Raw genomic sequence first — 14,153 nt, 5'->3', positions numbered from 1 at the left:
GAATCAAGCCTGTAACCAAGGTTCCAGCAAACAAAGTACGTGCTATTGACCTGAATCAAACCTTGACCTTTCAGTTTGCAGGTCGATGCTTGAACCAATGAGCAAAAGTGGCTAGGGCCCCAAGGTCAGTTTTAATGCCCTATACATAGAAGATGCTGAATAGATTTTGATTCTGGGACTGCATTATATGGGCTGATTTGTGCACTCACACAACTACCACATCCACATTATGCCAATTCCAGCTAAAATGGACCCACTCAATCTTTTCTCCTACCCCAAAAAGAGGTGGTAGAGAGCTGGATTGAGTAACACAGCTAAGGGCATGTTTTCATTCTCATCATATCTCCTCCTCCTATTTTTCCAACAAAATTTACCTATATTAAGTGAGGTCCTCCTTTATTTAATTCTATTATAGGCCCAGTGCACGAATTTGTGCAAGGGTGGGGTCTGGCTGGCCCAGCCCAATGGGGGCCCATCGGGCTCGGCCAGTGGAGGGGAGGGGACTAGGAGGTTGTCTAGCTGGCCCCATCCCTGACCAGGGTTTTGGGGGCTGATTGGTTGGCTGTCTCAGTGCATCTCATAGCCACCGTTTGTTCCGATCATTCTGGTTGTTCTACTGTACTGGTCATTGGGTATATATATTGGGTATATATATATATATATATATATATATATATATATATATATACCCAATGAAGATCTTCGCAGTCCATGTTCCATGATGATTTTTAAGAGATTAGGCAAATGATGGGAAAATTCAATATTCTACTAAAGTTTGGTTGGAGTAAAAGTCAATGGCAGCTAAATATAGTTTATAAATAACCATACTCTAATTTCTAGTAAACCCTGGTTAAATGTGTGAGAAGGGATTACAGCAGACCCAGAATAAGTGCAAGTGCAGAAGCCTGGCCTATTCAGGTGAGGGCCAAGTCTCCTCTAGAACCTTGCTAACTACGTCTTATCCTTGCTGGCCTGAGAAGACACCAGAATTTGTGTTCTGTATTCACAATATGCAATAAAGTTAGAATAAGTTTTTTCTCTACTTCCTCCTTATACAATCAGTTTTACCCCTCTTGTTCCAAGAATTAAGCATTTGGAAAGTCCCTGGTCTTTTTTTTTTTTTTTTTTTTTAAGGACAGAATAAAAGGCCTCCAGGCCTTTCTCCTCTTATAGAACCTAATTGTTAAAATGGTCGAAAAGAACTGGGCCACCCAGAAATAGAGAAGTAAACACTAAAGAAGTATTTCACAGTCAATCTTCTGCCAGCTGAAAAATAAAAAAGTTTAGGAAGCTAAACATCAAAGTCATAACATAAGCGAATGGTAGAATTGATAAGAGACTTTACTACATATTCCAACTCCCTGTCAAATGAAGATGTCGAAGCTCAGTGGAGCGGAAAGAAAGAACTGATACATGCCACAATGTGAATGAATCCCTAAAACATTATGTTGAGAAAAAGAATGCAGTAGGAGAAGAATTCATACTGTATTATTGTAGTAAGTTCGATACAGGCAAAATTAAGCTATGGTGACAGAAATCAGAAACTGTTTGCTTGGGATGGGGGGATTGACTGCAAAGGGGCACAAGGGAATTTTGATGATTGTGAAAATGTTCTCTATTTTAATTGGGCTGGTAGCTACCTGGTGTATAAACTGTCAAAACCCAACACACTATATACCTGAAACCCATGCATTTTATTGCATTTCAATAGGTGAATTTTCAAATATTGTTTTAAAGTGGTTAAAAGCCACACAGGGTGTGAGACGCAGGATTGACCCTGGAGCTCTGGTTGTCTGACTCTCAACCAGACTTATTTGGCTCCACCACCCTCCCTCCAGTTTTTTTCTCTTTCTTGATGCACTTTTCAGCACCAAGTCAGTTAGTGATTGGTCCTGATGACTGTCTGAAGCAGCATAACAAAGAACTGAGAGGTTTCAATGGGCCTACAGTTAAATCTGGGACATTAAATTATCAGCTCAGAACCACTCTGGAGACAGCCATGACTCATACAAATTTCAAGCAAGACAAAATAATGATTACAAGTCCCCCAAGAAGGAGGTGGGTAGAAAATGAGTGGGCTAAGGAATATTAGATGTCATCAGTAATTCTAGAAATAATATGACAGAATGAAGGTGCTTCCCATTTAGTTCTTTCCAAGCCTGCCAAAGGCCTAATTTATTCACATATTGTAATTATAATGTGTCCCTCGGTATGGCATATATAGAAAAAGCATGCAAGTGAGACTGGGAAAAATAGAGCTGTTAGAATTGCCTGTGCATTAGTGCTATATATAGAGAGATATAGGTTTGTTTTGTTGTTGTTTTTCTCTCTTTTCTGGAATTCTTCTCCCTAAAGGCCACAGTCTCTTCCATTTGAGAAGTTGGTCTCTTTTTCATCAGAGGCCTTTCACCAAAAGGGAGGGCTCTTGACCATAGTAGACTAGAATGTTCTATTAAAAATAGGGCTAAAAAAGAACAACCTTTAACCACAGGCTATGCCACATTCTCATCTCTGTGCTGCTATAGGCACCCTATTTACAGTGTCTAAGAATGCCCTGTGCTAGAAAAATTTGGTGATACTCCATGGTCTCTGCTTTCTAGAAGAGCTATTTTATTTTGCACAGATAGAATCATAAAATGAGACAAGCAAAGCAGTTTCCTTGGATTCTAGATTTTGCTCTTTATTTCAAACCTGTCTAAGCAGTTTAACAAATGATTATTAATTAAAGAGAAATGACCTGAGATATTTTGGGAAAAGACAACTCTATTTTCAATACTATCTTATGTTCTGCTCATCTCAAAACTTTACTGAACTTTTCTACTTTTCAGAAAAGAAAACTTTCTCATAAAAAAAAAAATAGCACAATTTCAAAATTCCAAACCCTTTGGTTATGAAATTTTTTCTTTAGTGCCAGTAAATCATATTGAAAATTTCACAAAAAGCATCTATATTTTTAGCCTTTGAAGTATATTCATTGATTCATTGTTGTTGTTCTTGTTTTCTTGTTTTTTGGAGTTTTAAGTAACTTATTTATCCTAAGTACAGAAGGTTCTTAATGGTTGGCATATCTCCCAAAACAGTCTCAATTATTACTGGGTATCCCTCAGATAACTACTATTCTGAATGAAAGAACAGAATTCCAAGATATTTAAAGCAAATATATTTTAGCCCTGAAAATTAGCCTAAACATTCATTTCAATCACTTCACAAATAAATGAACATAATGGGAAACTGAATAATATGAAGGCTTTGTTTCACTGAGTTGAAGAGAAAATCTATATAAAAAAAAAATAATGGATACAATTTAAGGCTTCCCATCAAAGGAAAAAGCAAATTTAGCAATTGCTGCTAAGTTCTGATCAGTCTGATTAATTCTCTTAAACACCTGTGTGTCATTCTCAACCAACTGAAGCATCAAAGTAAGTAATGACAACTTTTATATCCTTTATTCTAGGTAATATACTGCCCTAAGGCTTGAAGTGTTCCCTAATCTCAAATTTAAGTACATTACGTGGGAAATTGTCATTAGTCTATGGTTTGTATTCATCTACCTTTAAATTTCATTTTAATCATTTGTACTAATTGACAGACTAGCTCCCCTGGAAAGACTGAAGAATCTACTAATAGGTAATTGCTTTAGATGACAGTGTGATCATTTGCATTTCTAAACCCTTAGCCTCATTAGCTACTTAATATTTCTCTTTAACAATGGAGCAAAATTTGACTACCATTTTCCTGTTTATGACATTTGCAAAAAAAAAAGGAAAAAAAATCATAATTGCTACCAGTAAAGAGCACATACTACTAGATATGATATCACTTTCAAGCATTTTAATGTATTCCTGTACTCCACTCAAACAGAAGTTCCATCCCAAACATAGCAGTGGTGGCACTATTATCATCCTCACCATCTTCTTCATCAGCATCATCACAATCATTGTCATTGGGATAGGCATGATAAGAAGTTGCCTAAAGGGATATTTGTGGAATAAGTCAAGTAGGTTTTAAACTGTAATACTTTCTTCAGGCTGCCCTAAAAAAAGAGCATAAACTGCATAGCTTAAAACAATAGAAATGTACCAGCCTGTGTGGCTCAGTTGAGTATTGTTCCGTGCACCAAAAGAATTCCCAATCAGGTCACATGTTCAGGTTACAGGTTTGATCCCCAGTGGGGGGTATGCAAAAGGCAGCTAATCAATGTTTCTCTCCATCTCCCTTCCTCCCTCTCTAAAATCAATATAAAAACATTTTTTTTCAAAAACCAGGAATTTATCTTCTCTCAATTTTAGAGAACAGAAGTCTGAAATCAAGGTGTCAGCAGGACACATTCTCAAAAAGCTCCAGAGGAAAATCAATCATTGCCTCTTCCAGACCCTGCTGGCTCCTGGTGTTCTTGGTTTGTGAAAACATAACCCCAATCTCTACCTACATCTTCACATGGCCTTTTTCTCTGTGCATCCCATTCCCCCTTTCCTTTCTCTCATAAAGAAACCAAGCATTGGATTTAGGGCCCACAATAAATCCAGAATAAGACCATCTTGATATTCTTAACTATATCTGCAAAGACACTATTTACAAATGAGATCACATTCTGAGGTTCTGGCTGGATATTGGGACACATCGTAGTTCTAATAAAATGTTGAAAGCTAATTAAGGAGCTGTTTTAAGGATTTTAAAACTGAATTCAGGATGAGAAGGAAAGAGTACTAAGATCATGAAGAAGGCATGGAAAATAGATGTACATTTGCCCTGTTCTTGTCATCACTATTCACTTATCTATAAGAAAACTGAGACTTAAGAAGGTTTGTCAGTGCCCAAGATCAGCCAGTGGCAAAGTTATACTAAAATAAAACTACTGACTTAAAAGTCAGTGTTCTTTGCACTATGTGTTTTAATAATATTTACTCATCTCAACACTTTTACTGGGAATTATTAGTAAAAATATAAATAAACAACATTGAACATTGCTGACACCTTAATACTTAAGTTGTTTTAATTGGTCAGATTAGTTAAGAACCATTTCAGTGGCTGATTTCCATTTTCATCCCTAATAGCATAATTGGCATAATGCTAACCTTTCACCTGAGAACAAAATAAAAGCCGGATAAAGTTTAAAGAAAACATTTTGGAAGCTTTGAAGTGTATAGCTGATGTTGGTAAGGAAAGTATTGATAGTAAGAAAGAAGGCTATTTCATGGTGACAAAAAGTGCCAATTTGGAATACATAAAAAACATACTATATTTATAATCATCTAATAATATATCTTTAATATATATGTTAAATAGAATTAAGAGGTCACTTAGGCAAATCCATATTTATAGTTAGAATATTTTAACTGCCTCTGTCTCTCATGGATGTCATACACAGATAAAAAAATCAATAAGGGCATAGGAAATTTGAGCAATATTAAGAAAGTTAATATAATTGATATATAGAGCCATTTACCTAATTATTGAAAAAGACACTTAAAAAATGAATATAGGATATTACCAAAATTGACCATATGCTGGGAGCACAGAGCAGGTCTACACAAATTTCAAAGGATTGAATTCATTTAGAATATGTCCTTTAATCAGAGTAGAATCAGCACAAAAATATAAATATAAAAATCTCCCCAATATTCTAAGTTAACCCTGAGTAAAAGAGAAATCACAGTAAGAATTGTATATAATAAAGAGGTAATATGTAAACTGACCCTCATGCCCTCACATCACGAGATAGCCACCCCTACATCATCACATGATGACTACCACAAGATGGCCACCTGCATATTGTCACAAGATGGCCAGCATGGTTGGGCAGATGGGGGTGATTAGGCTAGCAAGGGAGGGCAGTTGGGGGGGAGCAGGTCTGGAAGGGAGGGCAGTTGGGGGTGATTGGGTCAATAGGGGAGCAGTTAAGTGTTCATCATGCCAGTAGGGGAGCAGTTAGGTGTCTATCAGGCCAGCAGGGGAGCAGTTAGGGGAATATCAGGCTGGCAGGCAGAGTGGTTAGGGGAAATCAGGCAGGCAAGCAGGTGAGTAGTTAGGAGCCAGCAGTCCCAGACTGTGAGAAGGATGTCTGACTGCTAGTTTAAGCCCAATCCCTGCAGATTGGGACTAAACCAGCAGTCGTACATCCCTCAAGGGTTGCCAGATTGGAGAAGGTGCAGGCTGGGCTGAGAAGCACTCTTCCCCCATCCTGTGCACAAATTTGTGCACTGGGCCTCTAGTAAATAAATAATGATGAAAATACCACATATTAAAACTTCTAGGATATAAAAAAAAGATGACTTGCAGAATATAGCAAAAGCAATTTGTAGTGGCACATTGAGAGCCTTAAATGCATATATTAGAAAAACAGAAATATTGAAAAATATAATAACCTATTCTTTGATGTTAACAAGCTAGGGGGGGGAATGCAAATTAAATCCAAAGGGAGTAGGATGAAGATAATTTTAAAATGGTAGAAAGTAACTGTACATAAAGAAAATCACCAAACCCAACACTCATTCAACAAAAGCAAATAAATGTTGAAATATTTCTAACAAAACTGATCAACAGACAAGAAAAGAAATATACAATGTCAGGAATGAAAAACATCTTCCAGACAAAAATAAAATTAGAGTATATCATGAACAACTTTATATATGTCAAGACACTTTAAAATGTAGATAAATAGGCAAACTCATTGAAAAATAACATATTCAAACTGACCCAAGAATAAATAGAAAATTTGAACAGTGTTCTATTAAAGAAATTAAAATTCTAGTAAAGATATTTCCATATGATAAATTCCAGGTCCAGATGGATACATCAGTTAATTCTTCCTAATACTTAAGAAATAATAGCAATTTACCTCAAACTATAATAAATCAGAAATAGAGAGAAGGTCTCTCAACTTGTTTAAGGCTGTCCGCATATATTTTGATACTAAACTGGACAAGAATGTTACAAAAAAAATTATGGAATGATGTAGCTCATAAACAAGGACACACACACACACACACACACACACACAAATATCTAAACTAGGTATGAGGGCAGATGAAAGAAGCATGTGGGACAAGGCTATTAAAATTATTTTCTTCATATTTCCCTCATTTCACTCTTCAGAGGGAGAGCAGCCTTGTGCTTGAGGTAGAAAAAAAAGTGTTTATTGGAAAGAAGATTGCACAGTAGGAGAAGTACCCTTCTGAAGTCACATATAATTATTAAATCCCACCAGGGAAGTACTAAAAATTCATCATAGTTTTCTCTATTGGCAATCTTTCATGCCATGCCTGTGTGGTAACTAACTGAAATGAAAGAAGCAGAAGCATGAGTCACACTGCAAGATTCAGTCCCTGATCTTCCATATGTTGGCAAGGTGCTGTTGGGTAAGTTGCTTTGTCTCTCTGATCCTTAGTGCTCTCATAGAAACCAATGGGTCAATAGTATTTATCTCAAGGTATTTAGGTGGATTAAATGAGATAATAGGTGTGAAAATGGCTGGCATGTAAATTCTGGCAAGTAAAGTTTTTTATGTGCACATAGCACATTTCATAGACAGAAATTTTCCCAAAGCTGAAGATACTGTCTGAATTAGTTATTTACATGATTTATGACACTCAAAATCACTACCACTTTACATTACAGATATTTAATAGATTACATAATAAATTAATATTATCCATAGTAAGAGTAACAAATAAATGACTCTAACAGATTACCATTTATTGTTGCAGCTACTTGCAATGTCCTGGTGTGTAGATTAGATGCATATTAATTGGATTTTATATGGTGCCTCTTACAAAGTCAGAGAGATGATGAATAGCCTATTTGGAGGAGGAGGGGACGGCAGTGTCCAATAATCAATCTAAACACTCAAGGTACTCTATAACAAATCAGAGGAAAAATTTTTTTGCAGAATTCCCTGAATAAAAGTACTCTAGGGTGGATCAGAGTAAAGTGAGTCATGCCAGTGGCTTTGACTCCCAAGACAGCACAACAGGGATGAAGAGACTGAGAATCAGTAACCAAATCTAGGCTTACATTTCTTCAGGTGACCTGGTCTTTAAAATATCCTTGCAAAGAAATGTCCTTGCCTGGAAGGCACCTTCCTTGCATGCCTGCATGAAAAACTGTTACTGGTACTTTAAAATCACACATTCATTCCATCAAAAATGTTTATGAACCCCTTAATAGGCATGAAGTGCTGTGCTAGGCACCAGGGTTCTGATGGTGAGCAGCATCAGACTATGACTTCAACCCTATTTGTCAACTTCTGCATCAACATCCCTATAAACTTGCCCTGGTTGCTCTCTTCCTAGTACTCAAAGCTCTAAATTGTCCACATGGTATTAGAGAAGAATCTGTGTGTTTACATGGCTATCCTCCTTTCCAACCCCCCACCTGGCAGACAGCTCCATAAGAGGCAGGCCTGTGTTAATTCATCTTTTATTTCCCAGTGCACACCTCGAAGTCTGACACATAGTGGAGCTCAATAAATGTTTATAAAATACATCATTTATTATTTATGAAGCCTTGGTACAGTCAAGTCTGTTAAATGATTCTGCTGATAAATAGGAGAGAAATGAAAACAATTACACTCAGGAAAATTATACAGTTTTGAGATATTCTTTGTGTATTTTTTCTGTTTTGTTAGATTTTATTAGCAGCCCTAGCAGCTACTTTAAAACTGCCCTCAAAGCTAACATCATTCACTTTTAAAGAGATGCAAAGTATAAATACAGGTGAAATTATGCCTGATTAGCTTTTTTAGGTTGAAAATCAGGAGACTTTCTTTTAAAATAATGAAATAAGCTTCCATTTAATTGGAAATACTTAGCATAAGATTTGCTAAGTTTTTATACTAATTAACAACATTCATCTAGAAATGGAAAGTGGTAGAAGGCATTCATAGAATTTGACATAACACCAAAGTCTGGCACATCCTTCAAACAGAGATAACATTGTTTATTTAAAAACCCTTAGAATAGATATAAATGTTTTCTCAAGTTAATAAAAAAATGTGGTGACCTGTCCTTGAAAATGAAAGAAGAAAGCCTATCATTATGTGTGCCCCCAGAAGAGAAAAAGCCATTCTTCAAATAGCACTAAGCAGACTTGGGAGGCTTCTGCAGAAACACTATGAAGGGAACTTAGGAGATAAAGAGATGCAGTTTAAATGCAGAAACAATCAAAATGGTTAGCCTTTAACCATCATCTAAAAACCACAAACAAAAGCACTAAAAAGTGAAAGTATGAAAGTACCTACTTGGTCTGATGTTTAGATCCTTTCAGGTGGGCGTGATACTGTTCTATTGAGTTTAGAGAGACACTGCAGATGGTACATCTGTAATTACGCCTCAGACCTGTGGACAACAGACAGACCACATTAGCTGCTTCCTTGTCTTCAACCACCTTAATGAATTCTAGAATCTCCCAAGGTACAGGGGCAGAATATCTTAGCGGTTATCTGGTCCATCCCACCAAGAACATTTTGATTCCTCCTTCCTGAGCCCAGTCAACAAGTCTCTTAGCAGAAGGATAACTGTGAATATGGTAGAAGATGCCTGCTCCATTTATGGGTGGCTGACATTATTAAAACATATTTTTTATATAAAATGGTTCTGGAAATTTTGTAACATAAGAGATGGAGATAGAGATGATAAGCTGTCTTATCTGCATGAAATTTGAGACTCCAGAGAATACCTGTCTCAATTCCTTCTCCACAGTTAGTCCAATAGCAGAGTCAGAAATCAACTTACACATCATTCACTTGGGTTCTTCTTATATTCAGAGGGATAATATATTAATTGATTTCACAAGAAAGCTTACTTCCCACGAGAGTTTAAAAGAAAATTATCTGTTTATTTCCTTATTTATTCATTTAATTAGTTCATTAATAGAGGATCAATTTTGGACCAGGCACTGGGGAATTCTAAGATGAATGAGATGCTCTCTGTTTCCAAAGAGGTTATTAAAATCCTCATTCCTTTGTAATATTGACTCGTCTAGAGTCAACATGTTAGAAAGCAGCTTCAACAAAACAACTTTAAACATTTGCCACAGCTCAGAGACCCACAATTGAACACATTCCTTCTGATGGTGTGTCCCAGCAGAGCAGAGAGAAAAGGAAACTTAAGAGTTAAGATCTGAAACGTCAGATTTAAATTCTGGCTCCAATCATTCCTGGTTGTATGATCTAGTGGAAGTCATATAATTTCTTCTTAGCTTCAGTTTCCTTCAATTGCAAGATGAAGACAAGACCATCCATATCACAAGGTTGTTATAAGAATTAACTGAATAAGATATATTAAAATCATTGTTAGCACATTGTTAACTGGCTTGGCTCAGTAACTAGAGCATTGGCCTATAGACTGAAGGGTCCTGGGTTTGATTCTGATCAAGGGCACACATTGTTCGAAGAACTTTATGACCTGATATCTAGGTACAATTATACAAATTATTTGACTTCTCTGTACTTCTGTTTTCTTATATGATTGTGGGAGGACTAAGAAAAACATGTGTGAAAGAATGACTGACACATAACAAGTGATCAATATAAATTAGCTATTATTATGATTTCAAAGAGGTGTTAAAATGGAACTATTTCTGTCCCAATGTCCAGATGAAGCTCTTAGTTGAAGTGCTAAGACATAGATGCTAACTTCACCCACATTACTAAAGTGAATATGAGGGCCAGAATTCAGGACATCCAAAGGAAGTGATCAAGAACCAGTTTCCAGTTCCAAGCTGATCATTCACCACCAGTCTAAAAAAAGAGATAGAAAGAAAGAAATAGAGAGTTCTAAAAGGAACTATACAAGTACTATGAGGTTTACTTATCCTTCTCCAGGTGAGCTGTGGGAAGAGTTCTTCTCTCTCACCTGAAACTTATGGGAAAATAAATAGCTAATCACAATGGCATCGAAACCACAGATGTCTGGGACCTTTTTGGGAAGTACTAATCTAAGGGACTCAACTTTACAGGTACAGACTGATGATTCAGATGAAATAGACAGCTATTGACTCTATTCCCTAGGCTTACACAATGACTCCCAAACTTCCTTGTGTGGATACAGCCTCCAGTTATGGTGCTAAAATGTAGATTCTCAGGCACAACTTCTGGCTAAAATGTAGATTCTCAGGCAAAACTTCTGGAGATTCTGATTCTATAAATTTTGGATATGGCCTGGGAATATATAAGAAGTTTCAGACTAGTAACTCCAAACCTCAACATACACACACACTTTAACAAGTACTGCCCCCAGAGACTCATATGCCTTTTGGTAAGCTGAATTTGTCAAAACAATAGCTCTTAAAATGTTATTCTATAAAAGAGAGCTGTGCTTAAGTCACTTTTGAATTTCACAGGTATGCATGATTAAGAAAGTTACCACAGTCCCCAAACCCAGAGACTGTAAGTTATCACAACCAGCATGCATATGAGTTGTTTAAATCCTCATCTCCCCTTTTGTGCATGAAATCAGAATATGAAAGCCAGCTTCAGACTTTCTCACTCTACAGATCTCCATCAATCCTCTCATAATAAATGGTAACTATATTTTATACAAGTCCCCTTCTGACTACAGACTAATCAAAGGTTTCTTCATAACAAATGGAGGTCCAGTTTGGCAGCAGGCATAAATATTTATGTTTAAAAACAGGCACTTTTAAGACCACCAACAAATCTAAAAAATATTCTGATCTCTTACTTTCCATTAAAGTTTTCATGCTCTGCAGCCAAACAGAGGCGTGGGCAGGAAATATTTGGCACTTTATTGCAATGCAAACTACAGGGAGTATAAACTAGAAAGGCCGTGCATATAAACAAGAACAAAGGCAGCAAAGGAGCAGAGGAGTCCTCCCCCACACATGACACAGTGTCCTTGGTGGGAACTTAGGGCTTTATTAATGCTCAGTTGAAAGCCAAATACTTTGGAATTATACAGCTCTTTCTTCCTCAGAGAACCAGAGTCTTATTAAACAAAAATGCTAACTTTTCTACTTAATTCATTTTCAGTGCAATACCATGTTAAGAGTATCCATAAAACCTCTGCAGACCTAAAGCTTATTTCTGTAGAATTGTCAATATGTGTTAGAAAATATAGTCCCTGCCTGCAAGGGACTGACAGTCCAGTTCGAGAGGAAATATAGGAATACAAATATCAATAGTGTTAGGTAGATCATAACAAGTACCACAGTCTGGATAGTAGAGTGTCCCAGAAACTAGGGGAAAAATTGTTTCTAACACAGAGTTGGAGAAAGCTTCCTGAAGATGCATCACTTTTGTATTTATATTCCCGAGTACAGTATGTATGGTCCTGGAAGGTTGAGCAGTATGTGACTATTCTATCTTTTCAAGTCTAGCAAAGTTAGACTTCAGATGTCCCTGAAACTTTAGATGTATCCATTCTGCATTAGAGAAACATCATTATGACTTTATTACCATGCCAGTTATTTTGCTGAATGCCAAGAATGTAGGAGAGAATAAAAGAGGCAGAATAAAATTATTTCTGGAGCGAGTTAGGAAGGAATACAAGAAACAAGTAAAGAAAGAAAAACATAATTAAAGATTGTGTAAGTGTCATACAGAATTTAAACAGAATAATGAGAAAAAATCAGAGAAGAAGGTTGATTTTTGGTAGCTCGGTCAAGAGTTCTCTGAGACGTATGATATGAAACCAAGGGAATGAGAATTAAGCTGTGATTGAAGAACTAGTTTAAGAGTTGTCCAGGAAAGGTAAACAGAAAACATAGAGAGGTAGAAGTAGAAATCAGCTGTGACTGTTCAAGGAACAAAATGTGGTGAAAAAAAGAAACTAAACCAACAAAACTGTCAAGTCAGAATTCTATATCCAGCCAAAACATCCTTCAAAATGGAAAGTAGAATAAGAATATTTTCAATAAAAAGGAAAGAGAACAACCATAGCTGGTTTGGCTCAGTGGATAGTGTCAACCTGTGGACTTAAGGGTCCTAAGTTCAATTCTGGTCAAGAGCACATACGTGTGTTATGGGCTTGATCCCCATTGAGGGAGGTTCAGGAGGCAACCAATCAATGATTCTCTCTCATCATTGATGTTTCTATCTCTCATTTCCTCTCCCTTCCTCTCTGAAATTAATAAATATATTTTAAAAATTAAAAAACACACACAATTAAGAGAACAGTTTTCCATCAGACCCATATCACAGAAAGGCTTATAAAGTCCTTTAGATGGGAGGCAAAAAAAACACACAAGACTTAAATTCCTATATACAGGAAAAGATAAAGAACACCATAAATGATCAATATGTGGATATCTATATTTTTATTCTTCTAAATTTATTTGAAGAAAGTGAACAATTTAAACTGTAACATTATATTGTGAATACATGACAACAATAACATAAGAATGAATAGGAGTAGAACAACACTATTGATTGATCATTATCTTTTTCATAAAATGGTAAAGAGTAACTCTAAATAGACACTGGTCATTTCAGGATGCATACTCTATTCCACTAGAAACAAATACAAGGATATAAAGCTATGGAGCCTATAGAGAAAATTTTTAAATAGGAAGGTAAAATTATTTTGATTAACTCAGAAAAAAGCAAAAAAGGAGCTCTAGACCCAGAGGCTATCATTGAAGAATTCTGTCAAACATTAAAGGATTGCATACTATCAACTTATGCAAATTCTTTCAGTGAAGAGATGAGAAAGAAATACTTCCATACTTATTTTTGAGCCAGTATAACACTAACAAAAAGAATTAACAGACTCCAAAAGTAAATACAATTATAAACCAATATTTATCATAAGCATGACATAAAAATCCTTTAAAATCTAGCAAATCATCCCTATCTGGTTTGGCTCAGTGGATACAGTGGCAGCCTGTAGAATAAAGGATTCTGGGTTTGATTCTGGGTTACTGGCTTGATCCCCAGTAGGGGGTGTGCGGGAGGCAATAGACTAGTGATTCTCTCTCATCATTGATGTTGGTATCTCTCCCTCTTCCTTCCTCTCTGAAATCAGTAAAAATATATTTTTTAAAATTAGCAAATTAGAAACACAAGATAGATACAGACATGTATGTATATATGAATATACACATTTACACATTCATTATGATATATGTATACAAATATCATAATCAAGTTTATTTGTTCCAAGAGAGAAGATTGGTTTAACAGTTAAAACTCAAAT

General features: G+C 36.2%; 1 protein-coding gene across 2 annotated transcripts in view; it reads right to left on the bottom strand.

Annotated features, from left to right (window-relative positions):
- The window catches only part of ZMAT4 (zinc finger matrin-type 4), a 317,911-nt gene that overhangs the window by 32,959 nt on the left and 270,799 nt on the right, over window positions 1-14,153 (bottom strand). For both annotated transcript variants that reach the window (XM_045588859.1, XM_036458459.2), the window contains one exon: window positions 9,239-9,335. In XM_045588859.1, coding sequence (XP_045444815.1) covers window positions 9,239-9,335 — 97 coding nt within the window. The remainder of the gene's footprint in view (window positions 1-9,238; window positions 9,336-14,153) is intronic.

The sequence above is a fragment of the Pipistrellus kuhlii genome, unplaced genomic scaffold, assembly GCF_014108245.1.
Source record: "Pipistrellus kuhlii isolate mPipKuh1 unplaced genomic scaffold, mPipKuh1.p scaffold_m20_p_3, whole genome shotgun sequence".
NCBI classification, from domain to species: Eukaryota; Metazoa; Chordata; class Mammalia; order Chiroptera; family Vespertilionidae; genus Pipistrellus; species Pipistrellus kuhlii.
This window is presented reverse-complemented; position numbering and strand designations above follow the sequence as displayed.